Consider the following 21,100-nt stretch of genomic DNA (forward strand, 5'->3'; position numbering starts at 1 on the left):
GATTGTGTGTGTGTGTGTGTGTGTGTGTGTGTGTGTGTGTGTGTGTGTGTGTGTGTGTGTGAGGGGTGGGGGGGGAGCGAGCAGACATCCATTGATGAGGGTCTGCAGCCGGACCAGAACCAGGATGCAGAAACAAAACCCTCATTCAAGAACCCAGGGGGCGGAGCCTAAGAGGGTTATTAATACCATAAAAGTGAGGAAAATATATTAATTTCACAAAATAACCCCAGGGGCAGTTAGAGACACAGAGAGGGGGGTGGAGGGAGAACAAAAGCTGGAGACCAACAAAAGCCCTGGATGCTGTGAAGGGAGAGATGTTGCGTTCACGTACTCCCTGTAATCTCCTGTGTTCCCAGCATCTGTAGGATATAACCTGGATCAATGCAGAAACATGTCAACAGGATCATTTATTAAACATAGAAATCTTGACTAATTGATTGGTTATTGGCTTCAGCTTCTGGAAATCTTTTCCGTCATTTTCCCCTGAATTAAAAAAATTAATGTTCGTGGGTTGAGATGTTCTCTCTGTTCCGACGACGAATCAAAGACAAGAAAAGAACAGACACGGAAAACTGAATAAAAATCTATTATCAATCCATCCATTTAATGTGTGTGTGTGTGTGTGTGTGTGTGTGTGTGTGTGTGTGTATAATATTAAAATGACATTTATTTTTCTTAAGTCATTGTATAGTTTTGTAGATATTTTAAAGATTAAAATCTTTACATCACTTCATAAAATAAAGATTCTCCTAGTTTCTGGTTAAAACAAATTATATCATTATTATTATTATTTATTATTATCATTGTTATTAATGTTGTTATTGTTAAAATCCCATCGTTACAAGTTGAACTCTCTCTACTTGATGTGATTTATTGAAGGGGTTTCATTTAAACCTGTTCAACATGTCCTTCGGTCTTTATTTACAACTATTAATTGACCCCAAACGGGAACGCGTCCGGTAACGTGTCTGGATGAGTCACGCGTCCCCGTCGACCGGCGCAGAAACGTATAAAAGTCCGACGGGCCGTGAAGGCGGCAGGAGTCCTCCCAGGCGGATGTGGACGAACGTGACGCGCCGACGCTGAGCCGAGCGAGGTTTCCTGGCGGAGCGCGAGCCGAGCGGGTCTGTGTGTCCATCCGCCGCCGCGGTCGTCCTGTCCGGAGCCCACACGCGCCTCTTCTCGGCCTCCGCGCCGCGGACCCCAGCAGCCATGTCCCCGGCGCTGTCCGGCCGCGCTGCCCGCTGAGGGACGCTCCTCCGTCGGATGCTCCACTGCCCGTCGAGGAGGAGGCGGAGGAAGGGGCATCCCTAGCGGTCCACCGCCACCAGGTGAAGCCCGGCGGTGTCTTGACGGGGGGGTTCGTCCGAGGGGGGCCCAGATGTTCGGGCTCGCGCCTCTGGTTCGTCTCGAGCCCGGAGCGGGAAGGGGCTCGTGAGCTAGCCGCAGCTAGCGGCTGCTGCTTCGTCATCCGCCAGTCGGGGGGGACGCGGCGCCGGGATGCTGCTGCTGCTGGGGGGGAGGGAGGGGAGGGCCGGGGACGGCAGCTGCTCCCTCCTGGCTGGTTCTCCCCGCTCCCCCCGCCTCCGAGCGGCTCAGAGCGGACGCGGGGGGGTCGAGGTGTCCGGAGGCGGCGGTAGCATCCCGTTATCGTTAGCCAGCAGCGCCCCGTCCCGCTAGCCTGCTAGCATTAGCATTAGCACCCCCCCTCGCTGCTGGCACCCCCGGCCCGGCCCGCAGCCTCCCCCTGACCGCCACCTCCCCGCCGGCCTCCCCTCCACCCACCCAGCCGCGGAGCCGCCGCCGGACGTCGGTCCGCGGCTCGTCCGGGGGCGTAGCGGGGCCGCCGGGCGGAGCGGTTATGTAACCGGGGAGGGCTCCACACGCCCTTGAAACAAAAGCTGTCGCCGGGGTGTGCGCGTGTCCGCTGCCCGGGACCCGAGCCCCGCCGGGCGGGAAGCCGCAGCGGGGGTGTCGGTGGCCCCGCAGGCCGCGGCCCCCGTCCGGCTGGGGCCCCGGACAACGCCTGCTCCCCGGGCCGCCATTGTTGTTGTTGTCATCGGGGGCTCACGCTGGTTCAGCCCGCTGATGGATGCTGTGGGGGGTCGGTTGTGTTTTAATGGGGGGGGGTAAGACCAGCTTGATTTGGTCGTTCCTGGTCTAATAATATAACACGAGCTTCCGGTGGACAGGTGGAACAGGACAGGTGATGCTCCTGATCTCCACCAATGACAGCAGAGGATGAGGGGGGGGTGATGGAGGAGGGGGGTGATGGAGGAGGGGGTGATGGAGGAGGGGGTGATGGAGGAGGGGGGGTCTAACGAGATGAATCGGTTTCATTTATTAGCCCACAAAAGAAGTTCAACCTGAGTGACGTTGATTCTGATTGTCACGTGATCAGACCTCGTTGTGTTCCTTTTTGGTGGGGGTGGGGTGGGGGTGTTAAGCACGACCCCCCCCCCCTCGTTGAATGAATAACTTTATACTGATGACATCACCGTCTGTGTTCACGCCGATGATGATTCAACCACTTCCTTCTGGTCGGCTGTGATGTCATCAAACATGACAGAGCGATGATGTCACTGTGGTGACATCACTTCAGGCTCTGGCCTCTCTCTGGCATTGGTTCTGGTTCTGCTTGCCGCAGGAGGCGGAGCCTGGACAGCTGTGTCCACCTGCAGAGGTGTGACCTCTGACCTTACACACACGCATGTCGTTCCTTCATCTCGCAGCTCATTGGTCAGCAGAGGGGAGGAGGCGGGGAGCAGGAAGTGTGTCGCCGTGGTGAACAATGGCGGCGTGTTGCCTTCGCTGACCCTCTGTTTGTTTCCTTCCAGGCTGAGTCACCGCCGGAGCGCCGAGCAGAAGAAGAGAGGGGGGTGTGACGAAGACGAGGAGGGGGGAGAGAGAGACAGGTCTGGTGGGTGGGGCAAAGGGGGGAGACCACGTGAGAGAGAGACAGGTCTGTGGTCAGGTAAGAGCCGGCTCAGGGAGGTCAGAGGTCAGGAAGCTGACGGAGCCTCGGCCCGACGACCCCGCCCACTGCCCCGCCCCCACGGCGTCACCATACTGGGAGAACTGGTGAGGAGGAGGAGCCACCATGAGTGACCAGAATGTGGTCAAGGAGGGCTGGGTCCAGAAAAGAGGTGAGGGGGGGTCTCACACACACACACACACACACACACACTGCTGACGGTGGTGATGTCACACCTCTGATCTGATCACAGCATCATGACATCACCACGGTGAGCTCATCGAGTGTTGTCATGGTGACACGATGATGATGGTGATGATGATTTACTGCCTCGTGGGGAGTGAGTAACCCCGTCTGATTGGTTGGCTCTGTGAAGCTCCTCCCACTGGAACCATGTTTACCATCCATGGTGATGAGTCAGCAGAATAAACCTGATCTGTGCTGGAGGGTCTGGTTCTGGTTCTGGATCTGGTTCTGGTTCTGGATCTGGTTCTGGATCTGGGTCGTCCATCATGGGCTCTTTTTATCTGAATTGTCTGATCAGAATGTTTTTTCTGGTCAGGCATGAAGCTCTTTTTGTGTGTCTGGCGTTTCCATGGTTACTGGATAAAGAGGTGTGGCGTCCTCCTACCTGAGTCCTGATGGGCGGCGTCGGTTCTGGTTCTGACTCGAGTTCCTCCACGTGTGTGTGTGTGTGTGTGTGTGTGTGATGACCTCACACCCAGGGAAATGCCCCCCAGTGTGACCTTTTAACCCTGGGGAGGTCAAAAGGTCACTAGCCTGTTAGCCTGGCGCTAATGTTTCCTGCTATGTAGAACAGAGTGCTGCTGATCTGAAGCGCTGCTCAGGTTCACCCAGATGAAAGTGTGACGTGTGACAAGGTGGCTCCGCCCCCTCATCACCTAAACCCCTCCCCTTCCTGCAGGTGAGTACATCAAGAACTGGCGGCCGCGCTACTTCCTGCTGAAGACAGACGGCTCCTTCATCGGCTACAAGGACAAGCCTCAGGACGCCGACCTGGCCTACCCGCTCAACAACTTCTCTGTAGCAAGTGAGGCTCCGCCCCCTCCACCAGAGGGCCGCCATCAGGCCCCACCCCCTCTAACGCCTCTGTCTGCCTCCAGAATGTCAGCTGATGAAGACGGAGCGGCCCAAACCCAACACCTTCATCATCCGCTGCCTGCAGTGGACCACCGTCATCGAGAGGACGTTCCACGTGGACACGCCTGACGAGAGGTCCGCCTCTTCCTCTCCCTGTTTCTCCTCCTCCTCTTGTGGGTGTTGTGGGTCCTGGTTCTGACCTGTCCTGCCTCCCCCCCCCAGGGACGAGTGGGCGGACGCCATCCAGATGGTGGCTGAGTCTCTGGCCAAGCAGGAGGAGGAGGGGATCCTCAGTAGCCCCGCCTCCCAGATCGAGAACGTCAACGAGGAGGAGATGGACACGTCCATCAGCCACTACAAACGCAAGGTGAGGCCCCGCCCACTGGTGTGACTGATGATGATGTGGCAGTGGGCGGGGCCTGTGGGCTGACGCGTGCTTCCTGTCCAGACCATGAACGACTTCGACTACCTGAAGCTTCTGGGTAAAGGCACGTTTGGGAAGGTGATCCTGGTGCGGGAGAAGGCCAGCGGGACCTACTACGCCATGAAGATCCTGAAGAAGGAGGTCATCATCGCCAAGGTGGGCCGGTCAGCTGACCGCTAGCTAGCATTAGCCCGGCATTAGCGCCCCTGTCTCCTCCTGACGCCTGTGTCTCCACAGGATGAAGTCGCTCACACGCTCACGGAAAGCAGAGTGTTAAAGAACACACGGCATCCGTTCCTCACGGTGAGCCCCGCCCCTCAGCGCCCGGTACCGGCCCGGTCCGCTTGTGGCTAACGCTCCGCTACGTGTTTGTGTTTCAGTCCCTGAAGTACTCGTTCCAGACGAAGGACCGGCTCTGCTTCGTCATGGAGTACGTCAACGGGGGCGAGGTGAGAGGCGCCGTTAGAGACGGGTCCCAGCGGGTCGGCAGAACCCAGACGGGTCACGTTTGGGTCGGTTAGCGGAACCCAGACGGGTCACGTTTGGTCGCTATAACGGTGACAATCCGCAGGGACGTACTGTCTTTTTAAGAGCTGCTGCTCTGACTGGGGCGGGTCCCAGCTGCTCTCTGATTGGCTGTTTCTCCCCAGCTGTTTTTCCATTTGTCGCGTGAACGCGTGTTTTCGGAGGACCGCACCCGTTTCTACGGCGCTGAGATCGTCTCGGCTCTGGACTACCTGCATTCGGCCAAGATCGTGTACCGCGACCTGAAGGTGAGTCGCACCTGCCGGGGGGAGGGGGTGGGCGGGGCTAAACCCCACCTGTCTTCACTCCTCCTCCTCTTCCTCAGCTGGAGAACCTCATGTTGGACAAAGACGGCCACATAAAGATCACCGACTTCGGCCTGTGCAAGGAGGGCATCACCGACACGGCCACCATGAAGACCTTCTGCGGGACCCCCGAGTACCTGGCTCCAGAGGTCAGAGGTCGCCACGACCCCGGTTCTCATCGGTCCGGTCTGTAACTGTTCTAACGCGGTGCTCACCTGTCCAGGTGCTGGAGGACAACGACTACGGGCGGGCGGTGGACTGGTGGGGGCTGGGCGTGGTCACGTACGAGATGATGTGCGGCCGCCTGCCGTTCTACAACCAGGACCACGAGAAGCTGTTCGAGCTCATCCTGATGGAGGAGATCAAGTTCCCGCGCACGCTGTCGGCCGACGCCAAGTCGCTGCTGTCGGGGCTGCTCATCAAGGACCCCAACAAACGGTATGGGCGCGGCCGGGGGGGGGGTGTTATTTTGGGAGCAGCCGACATTCTGGTTGCTTTGAGGCGGCGCCGCCTGACGTCTCCTCTCCTCTGATAGGCTGGGCGGCGGCCCCGACGACGCCAAGGAGATCATGAGACACAGTTTCTTCAGCACAATCGACTGGCAGGACGTCTACGACAAGAAGGTGAGAGCAGACGTCATCCCGCCCCCCCAAGGGCGCCGAGGCAGCGGCGCACCTGAGGGGCGGGGCCAGCACGCGAGTGAAGCACCAGACGTCTGGATGAAAAGCCCGAAATAGATCAGAGGAGCCCGAAAGCAACGAGTTCAGACGCAAAGAGCTGTTCAGTCGTTCAGCAGAGTTTATAACTGTTCATGAACATTTATAACCTTTACTGTTGTAGAAACGTTCATGAACGTTAAAGAACATTCATTAACGAACGAACGTTAAAGAACATTCATTAACGAACGAACGTTAAAGAACATTCATTAACGAACGAACGTTAAAGAACATTGACGTTCATAACCTGGAATGACTGTTTATAAATATTCATGAACATTGAAAGTTATGAACTTCAATGTTCATGAATATTCATGAGTCTTCATTAACATACATTAATGGTCATGAAGCCTTGTTTATTGGTGTCAACATTCATTAACATTCATTAATGTTCGTGAAAGTACTGCAGCGTGTTTTCCTACTACGTGTGGTGACTCAGCGGTCATGTGACTCAGCAGTCATGTGACGTCCCTCTCGTCCTCTTGCAGCTTGTCCCGCCGTTCCAGCCCCAGGTTTCCTCGGAGACGGACACGCGCTACTTTGACGAGGAGTTCACTGCACAGACCATCACCATCACCCCACCCGAGAAATGTAAGCCCTCAGGCCACGCCCACGCGGCCACGCCCCCTCTGACGAGCAGTCTGAGCTAGGTTACTGCTAACGTGATGAAGGCTCAGGGGTTCATCACCTTAACAGCTGATAATTCCTCGTTGCGTACCATCTCCATGGTGACGCTGGTCTGTGTGGGCGGAGCCTGATGTCGGTGACGTGCTGTTGAAACGCGACCTGATTGGTCTTCCTCCTCCACAGATGACGAGGACGGGATGGACGCGGCGGACAACGAGCGGCGGCCTCACTTCCCTCAGTTCTCCTACTCAGCCAGCGGGCGGGAGTGAGGCTCCGCCCCCCCCTGCAGGGGAGCGAGGCTCCGCCCCCCCGCCCGCCAGTATCGTCCCATTCGTGGCCATTTTGAGGAAAACACGTAGCCATTCTAGGAAAAGTACCAGTGTCCCTCTTCCTCCTCTCGGGGGGGTCTTTCTAGGACTTTCAAGAGGTTTTTGCACAGTGGGCGGGGCTCCAGCCGGCCCGCCCACACTAAAAACAAGTCTCCTACATTTTCAGCGCTATTTCCTGCAGAAGGCAACGTTTTTGTTTCCATCGGTTCAGTATTCTTCTTCTTCGTCGGTGGCTCCGCCCTCCTCTATCGTTTTGCACTGGATTGGTCGAGTCGATTAGGGAACAAAACCAAAAATGTTGCCTTACGTGTGCAGGTGTGTCGGACCGGACCAATGGGGTGTCGCTGGGGGGGGTTGAGGGCGGGGCATGTCCGTCTGATTTCAGAATAAGTGCATGAGTCACGGTTCATCACAAAGACACTCTGTCGCCATCCCGTTGCCGTGGAGATGTGCACCCCCCAATTAGTTACAAAAAGAGGAGGAGTCTGCGTCGCGCCCCCCCCCCCATCGCTGCTGGTTCTTCTTCGTTTATTTTGAAACAGGAAACACTAAAACTGCCAGAATCTGCACAGATCACTCAGGCACCAGAGAGCACAACCGCCCCCCCCACCCGCTCCTTCACCCCCAGCTGCCCCCACCCTCAACCATGTGTGATGGATGTATGCACTGTATGTATGTGGGGGGGTTAATTCAATGTTAAGCTGTCATCACACACACACACACAGCTGTGAGTTCTGCATCAGACTGAAGTCAGCAGTTTGCTCCCAAAATATCAAAGCTGCTGTTTAGGGGGGGTGGGTGTGGTCAGGGGTGGGTGTGGTCAGGGGTGGGTGTGGTCAGGGGGGGTGGGTGTGGTCAGGGGGGTGTGGTCAGGAGGGGTGGGTGTGGTCAGGAGGGGTGGGTGTGGTCAGGAGGGGTTGAGAACGTCTAAAGGTCTTTGCGATGCTAGGCTAAGCTAGGTAGAACAGGTTGGGGATGTGACGTTTAATGTGTGCAGATTTGAAGCAGCTAATAGCGGTTAGCGGCTAACTCTTTAGAATGACTGAAGGGTTTTCGTGTCAGTTCTGTCGATCAGCCGCTAGCTAACCTACTCATTCACTTCCTGCTGCTCGGGGGTACTTCCTGTCAGTTTGTCAGTTTATTCTCTAGCAGAGGAGTCTGTTTGTTACGTAGCGCTGCCCCCTGTTGGTCCGGAGGAACGTGTTATACCAGAACGCCTCCGCTAACGGAACCCGTCTCCCCCGTTTCAGAGCAAACTGCTGATTTTAGTCTCTGCAGAACCTTCGGGGTTCCTGCGCGCAGACCGGGTGGCGCGGCGGCCATTTTCCTGTGATGTCACGCTCAGGGTGTGACGTTCGATTAAAGTAGAACATCTTGGAAAGAAAACCTGGAGGAACGTTTAGCTATTAAAAGCTACGATGATAATGCAGTACCGACCGCTAGCATTAGCATTTAAACCACTTCCTGGCTAACTTCACTGTTTAATGGTGTAAAATATTAGTGCACGTCTTAAAAAAAGTAGTTGACAGCTGGAAATGATCGAATCAAACCCTCATGCTAACTAGGAAGTAGCAGAATGCTACGTCAGATCGTCGTTAATGTTAGCATCCAACTATGTCCCAGCTAGCATTGATGTTTAATAGTATTAGATTATAAATATTGAGGCACATGTTGGGGTTACACGAAAATATAATTAGCCAAATGTTTGCTAAGTGAGCTAATGTTAGCATCCAGCTGGTTCTTTGCTAATGTTAGCATTTAATAGTGTTATAAAGGCACAACTGAATTTTTGATGCTAACATGCAAATTTAATTGTGGGAACAAACACTGGATTTTGTCAAACGTGACGTTAGCTTGGAAGTGTGCGACTGCTCGTGTTAGCGGTTAGCTCCACGGCTAGCCGTCCTGGAGCTCGGCAGTGGGACGCGATCCCACAATTCCATCCTCCCACCCGAAGCGTGCTTTGATGCGGTTGAAAGTGTCGGAACGTTTCGTGCCAAGTTCGGCGTCATCGGCGTAGAAATGATGTAGCTCCGCCCACCTTCCCTCTAGACTGTTTCAGAACATAAAGAACCCCCCCCCCCAACAGAAACCAGGCTTCCAGCGGTGGGTGGGGGGTCCGATCCAGACAGGGACATGTTTTAAGAAGCTGAAGCGAGGGTAGTGATAACCCAGCGATCATGTGACCTGATCATGTGACTCCAGCTCCTCCTGTAAATATGCAAACGCCTCGTTTGTCTCCGACATCACCGACCAGAAAAACTTTATTTATACCGTCAAAAAAAAAAAAAACCCACACCCAACCCCACAGGAACAGAAGGAACCGACGGCGACGGGACGCCTCCTTCCTGGTCGCTCCTCTTCTTGTTGGACCAACCGAGGACGTTTCCATGGAGACAAGCCCCACCCCCGAGGTCCAGAAAGCAGCTGTTTTTTTCCCGAGGACGTGACGAACTGTGGAGTTTAATGTCGTGGGACCAGAAGGTGGATTTTAAATTTTTTTTTGCAGTGCTGGTTTGATGGGGACCTTCATCCCTCCTCCTCTTCCTCTGTACCATAGTGTTTTATTTCTGTTCATTCTAGGCAGTGTTACCTTGTATGTCGTTAAGGCACCTCTGGAACGTCGCGGAACCACGATGATGATGATGATGATGATGCATTAACTGAAGTCTTTTTATTTCGGATCGTTTGCTCGTTTGTTTTTCTTACCAAAACTTTAGGGCGAGACCCCCGTAGTGGACTTGCGTTGCCGTGGTAGTTATTTATTTTGAATTAAATTAAAGGAATACATTTCAGGGTTTCTGCCGTCACGAGTCTTTATTTAGATCATTTTTATGCAACCAACAAAAGTCAAAAGGTCGTTGCCGTGGAAACGTCAGAAGAAACCAACCAGAAAAAAATGAAGACAAACTTGTAAACTGAGGCTGAACGGCGGCTTCCCTCTGGCGCCCCCTGCTGGTGGGGATCCTGGTCACTCGGGTACGGGAGGGGGCCAGTCCACATCCACAGACTGAGGGTGAAAGCACACCTGTTAGCAGCTGAAGCACCTGATTGGATGACCGACCACAAGCCCCGCCCCCCTCACCTCCACGTCCAGCTCCAGGATGTCGGCGTCCGTCCGCAGCAGCGCACACATGTTGGGTTTGGTGCGGCCGAAGTCGCCGTGGACAAACTCTTTGATGTAGCTACAGGCTAACGCTAAGGAACACACAGATGGCTACACTCAGGCTAAGCTAGGAGACTAGCAAGCATGAATTAACGCTAACATCCTGCCATATCTGCTGGAAACACTTGTTAGCATCACATTTGTCAGTTTAGCATGCTAACGTCAATATGACGTGCTAACAGTCTGCACAGTAACAGCTAGCCATAAATGAGTTTAACTTAAAAAAAAATACGCTAACACTGACACGATCCTGCTTGTGTTAGCATTGTGGTTGTATCAGGTTAGCTTGCTAATATTCCTAGCATGACATGCTAACATTAGCCAGCAGTCTGTTCTGATACGTGTTGGGTTTTGCCCCGCTGCCCTCACGCCCGTCACCATTACAAGTCCTGCCTCCGGAGGCGGGGCTAGGGGAGGATACGTCCCCGCCTGCGTCTTCAGCCCCAGGAGGAAGTGATGCGGGTCCAGGAGGCGGGCGCTCATGCTGTGGACGACCCTCTGGCGCACGGCTAGCGTCCGGCGGTGCAGGACCCTCAGGGGGGTCTTCTGGTTCAGGGTCAGGTCCTGATTGGACGAGCAGAGGGGTTAGTGGCGTCAGACCCATGGGGGGGGCTCCGTGGGACCGGGGCTGACCTTGATGTCCTGGATGAAGTCCAGGTCCTCCTTCTGGAGGGGCCTCTGGGTCCAGACCAGCGCCGAGTACGACTTGGTCTTCTCCTCCTCGCCCTCCTTCATGCGACCCGTGGCCTCCCTGCACACGCACACGCCTCAGCGTCGCCATGGAGACGGGTCGGGCCGTTTCCGAGTGACGGTTCCTCACCTGGTGACGATCTGTAGGTCCCTCACCCTGATCTTCTCCGAGGAGCTGTTGATGGTCTGAGGACAGGAAGTGCCACATGTTTGTGTGTGTGTGTGTGTGTGTGTGTGTGTGTGTGTGTGTGTGTGTGTGTGTGTGCGTACCTGCTGCAGCTGCTTCATCTCCTCCCTGCTGAAGGTGGACCTGTGGGGGTTCAGCAGCTCCACAGCGAACGGACGACCTGCAGCCAGAACGGAGTCAAACATCCTCCTGTCGGGATTTTCAAAATAAAAGTCGTCCTCACCGTTGCCCAGCGTCCGGACGTCCACGTCCTCCCGGCCCGACGACGAGAAGTGAAAACCTGCAACGGAAGCACCAGAACGCAGATCAGGGTCGGTCCCCTCCTGGGGGCGGGGCTTGGAGCGGGTGGGCGGGGCCTCACCATCAGCCCGGAAGCGGCTCAGAACGGGTGTGGCGATCAGTTCCTCCACCGACGACTCCATTCGCCGCTCGCCGTCGATCACCCACGGCGTCTGGGGGAGGCTCCGGCAGAACTTGTTGTATCGCCCTGGCGACAGGATGGCCAATCAGGACAGGTGGGCGGCGCCGAAAGGGGGTAGCGGCGGAGGCTTGGTTCTCCATACCTGCGATGAAGACGGGGGCGTGGACACACTGGACGTCCTGCGGGACGCAGCGGCTGCTGGGCGGGGCCGGCGGGACCGGGTAACGCCTGGAAGACAGGAAGAAGGTCACGCTGCTGGGAGAGGAGGAGGAGGAGGGAGGAGGAGGAGGAGGGGCTCACTGGAGGAAGATGACGTCAGAGATCTTCTCCAGGGCTTTGACCACCGCCATCCGGGTGAAGACCGACTGCAGCGGAAACAACGACCAATCAGGTTCTGAGGAGAACCGAGGAGAACCAGGATCCATTCCGGCCCCTCAGCCGCCCTGGAGGACCTGGAGGACCTGGAGAACCTGGAGGACCTGGAGAACCTCACCTGTTTGTTCTTGGTGGGCTTGAAACAGTCACGACACGTCGATGCCCTGCAGGGAGACAGGAGGTCAGAGGTCACCGTGACTCCTCCCACTGACCCTCTCAGGTTGGGGGCGGGGCGACTCACAGGAAGTGACAGTCGGCATCCGTCTCCGGGTGGAGGAACTCCACGCCCACCTCGAACGGACTCTGGAGGAACGACGGCGTCAGAAAAACGTCTGACCTGTTTGTGGGGGGGAGGTGGGGTCACCTACCCTGGTTACCACGGCAACGCCCCCCAGTTCCTTGGCCAGCAGGCTCTGCATGACCCACTTGTAGGCCTCCTTCACCGGGATGACATCATCCTTGCTGAGGGCAACACTCTTCTCACTGCGCCGGCAAACAAACAAACAAACAAACACATAAACAACACGGTGACCCTGGACCTGATCCACCTGTCGTCCGGTTGTTTACCTCTGTTCCGTCTTCACGTGGAGCCAACAGGAATGCTGCAGGGACAGGAAACACCTGGATTCAGTGGTTCTGATCTGGGTCTGATCCGGATCAGATACAGTTCTGATCTGGTTCTGATCCGGATCAGATCCGGTGTTACCCGTCTCACCTCTCGGACGAACATCTGTGCCGGCAGCGACACGGACAGAACCAGGCTGGAAAAGTCAAACCGCTGCGCCTGAACCGTCTCGGCGATCTGTCAACAAACAAACACCTGAGCAACAACAACCATCAGGAACAGGAAGCGGTGGGCGGGGCTCACACCTTCACCGCCTGTGGGGCATCGCAGAGTCCCTGGAGGACCCCCAGACACGCCACGCACACACACTCCTGCTCCTCGCTCTGCTCGGCGCCACACAGCCCCGCCTCCAGCCGGGTTCTCTTACTGGGCGGGTCTCCAGGTGGTTCTGACACTGTTGCATCATGGGATTTGTTGTTTCCGTCTGTGGATGCAGCGTTCTCCGTGTTCCCGATGAAGGCTCGGAGTTCAGTCAGCGTTTCCTGGGAAACAGAAGCGGAGCCAATCAGGATCCGCCCTATGGAGGCGGGGTCATGGGCGGAGCTGATGACAGAGGGGCGGGGTCTCACCTGGTGCGGTCGCCGGTAGGCCGCCTGGATGCTGACGCAGCAGAACCGGAGGACGCAGCGGGGGCAGCAGCCGGCCGCCAGCAGCTTCTGGATCACGGGTCTGTCAGGGTCCTTCAGGGGGAGCATGGCTCTGGGGGGGTACACCCGGGGGCAGGGGGGCAAATCTAAAGAATAAGACTGAGAAAAGAGTTTGGGTTCTCACACTAGAAGAACGTTATTGGTCACATATTTGACTCAAGATCAGCCTGGTCTCATGTCTCATCCCCATGGTTCAAACCCAACCCGGAAGAAACATTTTCTTTTCCGGTTTGAACTTTTATTTTGAAAAATCTTCGTTACTCTGCGTTCAGAAACGGAACCAAAATAATCCAATAAAAACACAGATAAAAGTAGCTATCATTAATAACCAATAATTATTAATTATTAATTATTATTAATAATAATAATTATAATATCTTCTTATAATAATTGTAATATATAAATAATAATAATAACATTAATTTCTCCACTGGTGGAAACGAGCTGTTCTTGTGACTCTTGCGGACACGCAGGTAATCCCCACAGAACACACCTGTCCGGAGGCTGACGGCCCGCGAGCCGCGCTCAGCTCTGAACGGAGCGCGTGAGACGAACACACACACACACACACACACACACACACACACACACACACACACACACACACACACACACAGACACAGACACAGACACACACACACACACACACACACACACACAGACACACACACACACACACACACACACAGACACACACACACAGACACACACAAACACACACACACACACACACACACACACACCTACCGGACACGTATCCGGTGAATACACGCAGCGATCAACAAACACACGGACGGCGTTCAGCTTCCAGTTCGCGGGGTCGACCAGAAACGACACCGCGCTGAGGGATCGGGCGAACAGACAAAGCTAATCGATCTGGATCGATAGTGTGATAGTAATGTCACTGTTTAGGCTTTGAAAATGGATCAAATAGAACATGTGGTTAATAAGCAACAATATTTATGAAGAGATGATTAAATATAAATATATACATGAGGAAAATCAGCTTGATTTGAGTCCACCGGATCGGTACTCGACGCAGACTGTCTGATTACGTCATATCCAAGCGCCGGAAGTGTGGCATTCTTCTTTCCTGCGCAGCCGGCGGCCCTGGAAGCTTCTGGCTAGACCCCAGTGGAGATCCCACAATCCGAGTCCATCTGAACCCGGATCGTTGTGTTCTGGTCCGGAGGCGCGTACCTCAAGTTCCGAAGACCCACCTGAACGTTCTCCATCCGTTATCACGCCGCGATGCCTGAAGGGAGAGCGGCACCGAGCGGCCCGAACATGGGCAAAAACAAAGGCGGGGCGTACCAGGACCGCGACAAGCCGGCGCAGATCCGGTTCAGTAACATCTCTGCTGCCAAAGGTAACGCCGGGAGTTAGTCGGGTCCAGGTCCGACCCGAGGTCCGGCCCGCCGGGTCTCGCGTGACCCGGGATCGTGTTACCGGTTCCGCTGCGCTATTTTTAACCGACCCGTCCCGGTCCTACCGGAGACCCTGTGACGTCACTGTTCAAATGAAGTCTGGGTGTAACTAAAAAGATGCTGATGACGTCACAGCAGGTCACTGCTTCCGGTCCAGTCGTCCTGGAGCTGAGACGTTAGTAGCCGTTAGTGACCGTTAGGCCCCGGACGGGTCACCGGAAGTGGCCCGTCTGACCCGGGAAGGGGGGGTCCACCTGCTGTACCCCAATGATGTCATTACTACTGTAAACACTAAAGTAATCTCATTACTACTGTAAACACTAAAGTAATCTCATTACTACTGTAAACACTAAAGTAATCTCATTACTACTCTAAATACTAAAGTAATCTCATTACTACTCTAAACACTAAAGTAATCTCATTACTACTGTAAACACTAAAGTAATCTCATTACTACTCTAAACACTAAAGTAATCTCATTACTACTGTAAACACTAAAGTAATCTCATTACTACTCTAAACACTAAAGTAATCTCATTACTACTCTAAATACTAAAGTAATCTCATTACTACTCTAAACACTAAAGTAATCTCATTACTACTGTAAACACTAAAGTAATCTCATTACTACTCTAAATACTAAAGTAATCTCATTACTACTGTAAACACTAAAGTAATCTCATTACTACTCTAAACACTAAAGTAATCTCATTACTACTCTAAATACTAAAGTAATCTCATTACTACTCTAAATACTAAAGTAATCTCATTACTACTCTAAACACTAAAGTAATCTCATTACTACTGTAAACACTAAAGTAATCTCATTACTACTCTAAATACTAAAGTAATCTCATTACTACTGTAAACACTAAAGTAATCTCATTACTACTCTAAACACTAAAGTAATCTCATTACTACTGTAAACACTAAAGTAATCTCATTACTACTCTAAACACTAAAGTAATCTCATTACTACTCTAAACACTAAAGTAATCTCATTACTACTCTAAACACTAAAGTAATCTCATTACTACTGTAAACACTAAAGTAATGTCATTACTACTCTAAACACTAAAGTAATCTCATTACTACTGTAAACACTAAAGTAATCTCATTACTACTCTACATTAAAGTTCTATTCCCTCAGACTGACCAGAAACAATTCCAGGACATTAAGACATCCCATAATAATAAAAATACAGGTCCAGGTCGTTTAGAGTTCAGTCGTTTAAAAATAAAAATCATTTTTTAAATACGTACGTATTGTTCCGACATCTACCGCTAAGCGTCACTCGTGAGTCACGTGATCGTTTTAATCCAGACTAGTTTAAATTCAACTTTAATCCTGATAATTTAATCCTGGAGGAGAAGAAGAAAAACACTTGAAGGAACTCTCCACCAGTTTTTATGATCAACATCAGTCAGTCACTGTTGATGATCCACTGTAGCATGTAGCATGTAGCTTAGCTTAACAACATGACGTGTCACACGTATGACATCACAGCTCTGACATCACATCTGTTTGCAGCTGTTGCAGACGCCGTCAGGACGAGTCTGGGCCCCAAAGGGATGGACAAGATGGTGAGTCGGCAGCTAGCTCAGTGCTAACCTCAGCTAGCCCCATGCTAACCTCAGCTAGCCCCATGCTAACCTCAGCTAGCCCCATGCTAACCTCAGCTAGCCCCATGCTAACCTCAGCTAGCTGCTTTCAGATCCAGGATGAGAAGGGTGACGTCACCATCACCAACGACGGCGCCACCATCCTGAAGCAGATGCAGGTGCTCCACCCCGCGGCCAAAATGGTACGTCCTGTGAGCGAGCGTGTGTGTGTGTGTGTGAGTGTGTGGCGGCGGTGTCATGTGACCCTCATGTCCCCCCCCCAGCTGGTGGAGCTGTCCAAAGCCCAGGACATCGAGGCGGGGGACGGCACCACGTCGGTGGTGGTGATCGCCGGCGCGCTGCTGGACGCCTGCTACAAGCTGCTGCAGAGAGGTGGGCGGAGCCAGCTGCACGGTAGGAAGGTGTGTCCCGGGGCGGAATGTCACACTCACCTGTGCCCCCCCCCCCCCCAGGAATCCACCCCACCACCATCTCGGAGTCCTTCCAGAAGGCGGTGGAGAAGGGCGTGGAGGTGCTGGCGGCCATGAGCCGCCCGGTGCAGCTGAGCGACCGCGACTCGCTGCTCCACAGCGCCGCCACGGCGCTCTGCTCCAAGGTGGTGTCCCAGAACTCCGCCCTGCTGGCGCCCATGAGTGTGGACGCCGTGATGCGCGTCATCAACCCCGCCACCGCCACCGGCGTCGACCTGCAGGACATCCGCATCATCAAGAAGCTGGGGTGAGCGCCGTGGGGGGCGGCGGCGGGGTCTGGCTCTGGGGGGTCCCTTCTCATCCCGGGGGGGTTTCCTGCGTCCTCAGGGGGACCATCGACGACTGCGAGCTGGTGGAGGGGCTGGTGCTCACCCAGCGGGTGGCCGGCGGCGCCGTGAGCCGGGTGGAGAAGGCCCGCATCGGGCTGATCCAGTTCTGCCTGTCGCCCCCCAAGACCGACGTGAGTCGCCCCGACAGCGTGGCCCCTCCCTGTACGCAAAGTCCTCCCCCTGACCCTCTGCCCCGCCCCCCCAGATGGACAACCAGATCGTGGTGTCGGACTACGCCCAGATGGACCGGGTGCTGCGGGAGGAGCGCGCCTACATCCTCAACCTGGTGAAGCAGATCAAGAAGGCCGGCTGCAACGTGCTGCTGGTGCAGAAGTCTGTCCTGAGGTAGGGGGGGCGGAGCCTACAGGTGGTGGGGGGCGTGGCCCCAGGGGCGTCTGAGCTAACCGCTAACTGTGGCGCCGCAGGGACGCGCTGAGCGACCTGGCGCTGCACCTCCTGAACAAGATGAAGATCATGGTGGTGAAGGACGTGGAGAGGGAGGACATCGAGTTCATCTGCAAGGTGAGGCGCCGACGGGGGCGGGGCGACCCCGCCCGGCTGGGTTTGACTAACGTAGACCCCTCCCCCCCTTAGACGATTGGAACGCGGCCCATTGCCCACATCGACCACTTCACCGCCGAGGCGCTGGGCGGGGCCGAGCTGGCTGAGGAGGTCAGCCTCAACGGCTCCGGCAAGCTGGTGAAGGTACGTTAGCGCCGTTAGCATCCGCAGGCCGCCGCCCCCTGTTCTGAAGCTCCTCCCCCCACGCAGATCACGGGCTGCACCAATCCCGGGAAGACGGTGAGCATCGTGGTGCGAGGCTCCAACAAGCTGGTGATCGAGGAGGCGGAGCGTTCCATCCACGACGCCCTGTGTGTGATTCGCTGCCTGGTGAAGAAGAGGTGGGTGTGGCCTGGGTGGGTGGGTGTGACCTGGGTGGGTGTGGCCCCGAGTAGAACCGCCTCCCACAAAGGCGCCCCTGCGGCGGCCCCTCCCGCAGCGGCGTAACGACCGGAGGGACAGCCACGTCTGAACGCCCCGCGTTCCCGCCCCCTCTTGACGGACAGGTCGCCAGGAGGGGGGGCGGGGCGTTCACACATATCACACAGACGCGTGGAGATGCCAGTGGGCGTGTCGCTTTGTTTACCATCTCAAGCCCTTCCCCCCAGGGCCCTGATCGCCGGGGGCGGAGCCCCAGAGATCGAGCTGGCGGTGCGTCTGGCGGAGTACTCGCGCACGCTGGGCGGGATGGAGGCGTACTGCGTGCGCGCCTACAGCGACGCCCTAGAGGTCATCCCCTCCACGCTGGCCGAGAACGCCGGCCTCAACCCCATCGCCACGGTAACCGAGCTGCGCAACAGACACGCCCAGGGAGACAAGATGGCGGGCATCAACGTGCGCAAGGTGGGCCCCACGTGACCGGGTGTTAATGTGGTGGGTGGAGCTTCAGCACCAAGCTCCGCCCACTGTTTGGTGGACGAGTTGGCTGATTGGTTGGCTGTGTGTCGCAGGGCGGGATCTCCAACATCCTGGAGGAGCTGGTGGTGCAACCCCTCCTGGTGTCCATCAGCGCACTGACCCTCGCCACGGAAACGGTCCGCAGCATCCTGAAGATCGACGACGTGGTGTGTGTGTGTGTGTGTGTCTGTGTGTGTGTGTCTCTGTCTGTGTGTGTGTGTGTGTGTGTGTGTCTCTGTCTGTGTGTGTCTGTCTGTCTGTGTGTGTGTGTGTCTGTGTGTGTGTGTGTCTGTGTGTGTGTGAGTGTGTGTGTGTCTGTGTGTGTGTGTGTGTGTGTGTGTGTCTGTGTGTGTGAGTGTGTGTGTGTGTGTGTCTGTGTGTGTGTGTGTCTCTGTCTGTGTGTGTCTGTCTGTCTGTGTGTGTGTGTGTCTGTGTGTGTGTGTGTCTGTGTGTGTGTGTGTCTGTGTCTGTGTGTGTCTGTGTGTGTGTGTGTGTCTCTGTCTGTGTGTGTCTGTGTGTGTGAGTGTGTGTCTGTGTGTGTGTGTGTCTGTGTGTGTGTGTGTCTCTGTCTGTGTGTGTCTGTGTCTCTGTCTGTGTGTGTCTGTGTCTGTGTGTGTGTGTGTCTGTGTGTGTGTGTCTCTGTCTGTGTGTGTGTGTGTGTGTGTGTGTGTGTCTCTGTCTGTGTGTGTCTGTCTGTCTGTGTGTGTGTGTGTCTGTGTGTGTGTGTGTCTGTGTGTGTGTGTGTCTGTGTGTGTGAGTGTGTGTGTGTCTGTGTGTGTGTGTGTGTGTGTGTCTGTGTGTGTGAGTGTGTGTGTGTGTGTGTCTCTGTCTGTGTGTGTCTGTCTGTCTGTGTGTGTGTGTGTCTGTGTGTGTGTGTGTCTGTGTGTGTGTGTGTCTGTGTGTGTGTGTGTCTGTGAGTGTGTTTGTGTGTGTCTGTGTGTGTGTGTGTGTGTGTCTGTGTGTGTCTGTGTGTGTCTGTGTGTGTGTGTGTGTGTGTGTGTGTGTGTGTGTCTGTGTGTGTGTGTGTGTGTCTGTGTGTGTGTGTGTGTGTGTGTGTGTGTGTGTCTGTGTGTCTGTGTGTGTGTGTGTGTCTGTGTGTGTGTGTGTGTGTGTGTGTGAGTGTGTGTGCTCCAGCTGACTGTCTGTTTCTACTTCCAGGTGAACACCCGATAAGAGCATCGCCCGCCGGTTGGCCCCGCCCACCAGCGTCTCCTCCAGCCTGTGTCGGTGTCATCGTCGTTGTTGTTGTTGTTGTTGTTGTTGTTGACTCCTGATGTTCGGCTGAATGAGTAGAATCACGGCTTGAGACAGGAAGTAACGCCCATCTGATCGTCCAACATCAGCTGATCCGCCAAAATAAAACTCAAAAAACAAACGAACTGGAGAATTCTTTCATTCAGTGTTCCTGGTTTGTTCCTGAGGCCGGTACCCCAAAGCTGGATCACGGCTTAGCCAGATAACTTCAGGCTTTTCAGTACCATGAAGGTGGATGACTTTCTATCGGGCTATGTTGTCGTGGTAACCTATGCTGAACACCTAACCTGCTCCGGATCAGGGTAAGTTCAGGGTAAGAGTTCAGCAGGTATACCAGCCCCACCTACTGACCAATCAGAGCTCAGCAGGTATAACAGCCCCACCTACTGACCAATCAGAGCTCAGCAGGTATAACAGCCCCACCTACTGACCAATCAGAGCTCAGCAGGTATAACAGCCCCACCTACTGACCAATCAGAGCTCAGCAGGTATAACAGCCCCACCTACTGACCAATCGGTTCTCCTGAAAACGGGCCGTCCGTTCCCTGAGAACCCGGTGGATCTCGGGTCACAGCTTGTGTGCAGAGCGCTCAGGCAGAGAGAATATTTAGGGATGGCTGTAATCCGCTGGGATTGGCTGAACAATGAACACTAACTTCCTCATTGACGCAGTCGGCCATGTTTTCCCAGAGATCCTTGCTCCGTTTGGCAGCTGCAGCTGTGTTGCTGATTGCCTGGATTATTGATTTGTATTGATCGTATTTATTAATTATTATTGTTTGCTCCTCCGTTGTGAAATATGCGTCTCGGGCCGGTTTGTTGCATGTTTGTGATTGGTCGCATGCAGCAAACTCCGCCCTTTTTATGTGAGCGCACACAGATCTAGAGTGGACAAGTCTGGATTGAATTAGTGAGTTGATAGCCGGCTTTATGGGACCGAAAATCTGGAGGGTGGATGTCTGGGTAAGTGAAGCCAGATAAGGAAGAGGAAGCCTGACTAGGTTAATCCAGCTTTGTGGGACAGGACTCTGGAGGTGCAGAGACTACAAATGAGTAGAAATGGAGAGAAGATGGACAGTCTCTCTGTTAAAATCAGGTTCAATGAACCAAAGCTGCCAGAGAATGTCTACATACTGTAGGTTACATGTGTTATAGAGTTAGACCGTTTACCCCCCCACCCCTCAGGTGCTTTAAGTGCCAGAGGTACGGACATGTTGCAGCGGTCTGCAGGGGGAAACAGAACTGTGGGAGACGTGCAGGTGATCATGAGTACGGTAAATGTCAAGAAGAGGTCAAGCTCAAATGCTGCAACTGTGGGGGGGGGGGCACGCTTCGGCGTATGGAGGTTGTGAGGCGGGCAAGAAGGCGGCAGAGATTGAGAAAGTGAAAACATCAATTGGAGTATCGTATGAAGTTGTGAAGAAAGT

At 54.5% G+C, this 21,100-nt stretch overlaps 3 protein-coding genes across 6 annotated transcripts; 2 read left to right on the plus strand and 1 right to left on the minus strand.

The window, feature by feature from the left end:
* The first annotated feature begins 79 nt into the window (after positions 1–79).
* Positions 80–7,786, plus strand: akt3b (v-akt murine thymoma viral oncogene homolog 3b). The gene is made up of 14 exons (XM_068322251.1): positions 80–1,331; positions 2,838–3,146; positions 3,900–4,025; positions 4,099–4,210; positions 4,298–4,442; positions 4,524–4,655; positions 4,737–4,802; positions 4,880–4,948; positions 5,150–5,272; positions 5,350–5,478; positions 5,553–5,767; positions 5,865–5,952; positions 6,534–6,636; positions 6,856–7,786. Exons 2-14 carry the CDS (start codon positions 3,101–3,103, stop codon positions 6,939–6,941), a joined length of 1,440 nt encoding a protein of 479 aa, XP_068178352.1. The 5' UTR covers positions 80–1,331; positions 2,838–3,100; the 3' UTR covers positions 6,942–7,786.
* Positions 7,787–7,888: 102 nt separating this feature from the next.
* Positions 7,889–14,231, minus strand: pus10 (pseudouridine synthase 10). 4 transcript variants are annotated; one of them, XM_068322248.1, is made up of 18 exons: positions 13,860–14,017; positions 13,035–13,211; positions 12,711–12,947; positions 12,556–12,642; positions 12,408–12,442; positions 12,209–12,323; positions 12,082–12,143; positions 11,959–12,004; positions 11,766–11,830; positions 11,608–11,693; positions 11,406–11,531; positions 11,268–11,324; positions 11,128–11,204; positions 10,988–11,043; positions 10,801–10,918; positions 10,589–10,731; positions 10,087–10,186; positions 7,889–10,011 (listed from the first exon to the last, which is right to left on the minus strand). In XM_068322248.1, the coding sequence occupies exons 2-18, from the start codon at positions 13,158–13,160 to the stop codon at positions 9,973–9,975; spliced, it is 1,575 nt and encodes a 524-aa protein (XP_068178349.1). In that variant the 5' UTR covers positions 13,161–13,211; positions 13,860–14,017; the 3' UTR covers positions 7,889–9,972. The 4 variants fall into 4 exon arrangements, with proteins under 4 accessions (XP_068178349.1, XP_068178348.1, XP_068178347.1 ...); XM_068322247.1 differs by lacking the exon at positions 13,860–14,017 and adding an exon at positions 14,105–14,231 and having other exon boundaries at positions 11,128–11,324; XM_068322246.1 differs by having other exon boundaries at positions 11,128–11,324; positions 13,860–14,035.
* cct4 (chaperonin containing TCP1, subunit 4 (delta)) lies at positions 14,209–19,798 on the plus strand. Its single transcript, XM_068322250.1, has 13 exons — positions 14,209–14,481; positions 16,071–16,123; positions 16,255–16,344; positions 16,426–16,534; positions 16,615–16,879; positions 16,960–17,092; positions 17,167–17,306; positions 17,387–17,483; positions 17,556–17,666; positions 17,733–17,863; positions 18,131–18,365; positions 18,473–18,586; positions 19,578–19,798. The coding sequence occupies exons 1-13, from the start codon at positions 14,364–14,366 to the stop codon at positions 19,590–19,592; spliced, it is 1,611 nt and encodes a 536-aa protein (XP_068178351.1). The 5' UTR covers positions 14,209–14,363; the 3' UTR covers positions 19,593–19,798.
* The last annotated feature ends 1,302 nt before the right edge of the window (positions 19,799–21,100 follow it).

This window comes from Antennarius striatus, chromosome 8 (genome assembly GCF_040054535.1).
Source record: "Antennarius striatus isolate MH-2024 chromosome 8, ASM4005453v1, whole genome shotgun sequence".
Taxonomy (NCBI): domain Eukaryota; kingdom Metazoa; phylum Chordata; class Actinopteri; order Lophiiformes; family Antennariidae; genus Antennarius; species Antennarius striatus.

What these genes read in the sequence shown, in the direction of transcription:
- akt3b (XM_068322251.1), top strand. Translation starts at nt 3,101, where the DNA reads ATGAGTGACCAGAATGTGGTCAAGGAGGGCTGGGTCCAGAAAAGAG. An exon ending in TCAGCCACTACAAACGCAAG is followed by an intron (nt 4,443 to 4,523) that starts GTGAGGCCCCGC and finishes CTTCCTGTCCAG; the next exon opens with ACCATGAACGACTTCGACTA. An exon ending in TCGTGTACCGCGACCTGAAG is followed by an intron (nt 5,273 to 5,349) that starts GTGAGTCGCACC and finishes CCTCTTCCTCAG; the next exon opens with CTGGAGAACCTCATGTTGGA.
- pus10 (XM_068322247.1), bottom strand. Translation starts at nt 13,160, where the DNA reads ATGCTCCCCCTGAAGGACCCTGACAGACCCGTGATCCAGAAGCTGCTG. An exon ending in ACTTCATCCAGGACATCAAG is followed by an intron (nt 10,732 to 10,800) that starts GTCAGCCCCGGT and finishes TCGTCCAATCAG; the next exon opens with GACCTGACCCTGAACCAGAA. An exon ending in CTGAAGACGCAGGCGGGGAC is followed by an intron (nt 10,187 to 10,588) that starts GTATCCTCCCCT and finishes GTTAGCCTGTAG; the next exon opens with CTACATCAAAGAGTTTGTCC.
- cct4 (XM_068322250.1), top strand. Translation starts at nt 14,364, where the DNA reads ATGCCTGAAGGGAGAGCGGCACCGAGCGGCCCGAACATGGGCAAAAAC. An exon ending in GTGCAGAAGTCTGTCCTGAG is followed by an intron (nt 17,307 to 17,386) that starts GTAGGGGGGGCG and finishes GTGGCGCCGCAG; the next exon opens with GGACGCGCTGAGCGACCTGG. An exon ending in GCTCCGGCAAGCTGGTGAAG is followed by an intron (nt 17,667 to 17,732) that starts GTACGTTAGCGC and finishes CCCCCCACGCAG; the next exon opens with ATCACGGGCTGCACCAATCC.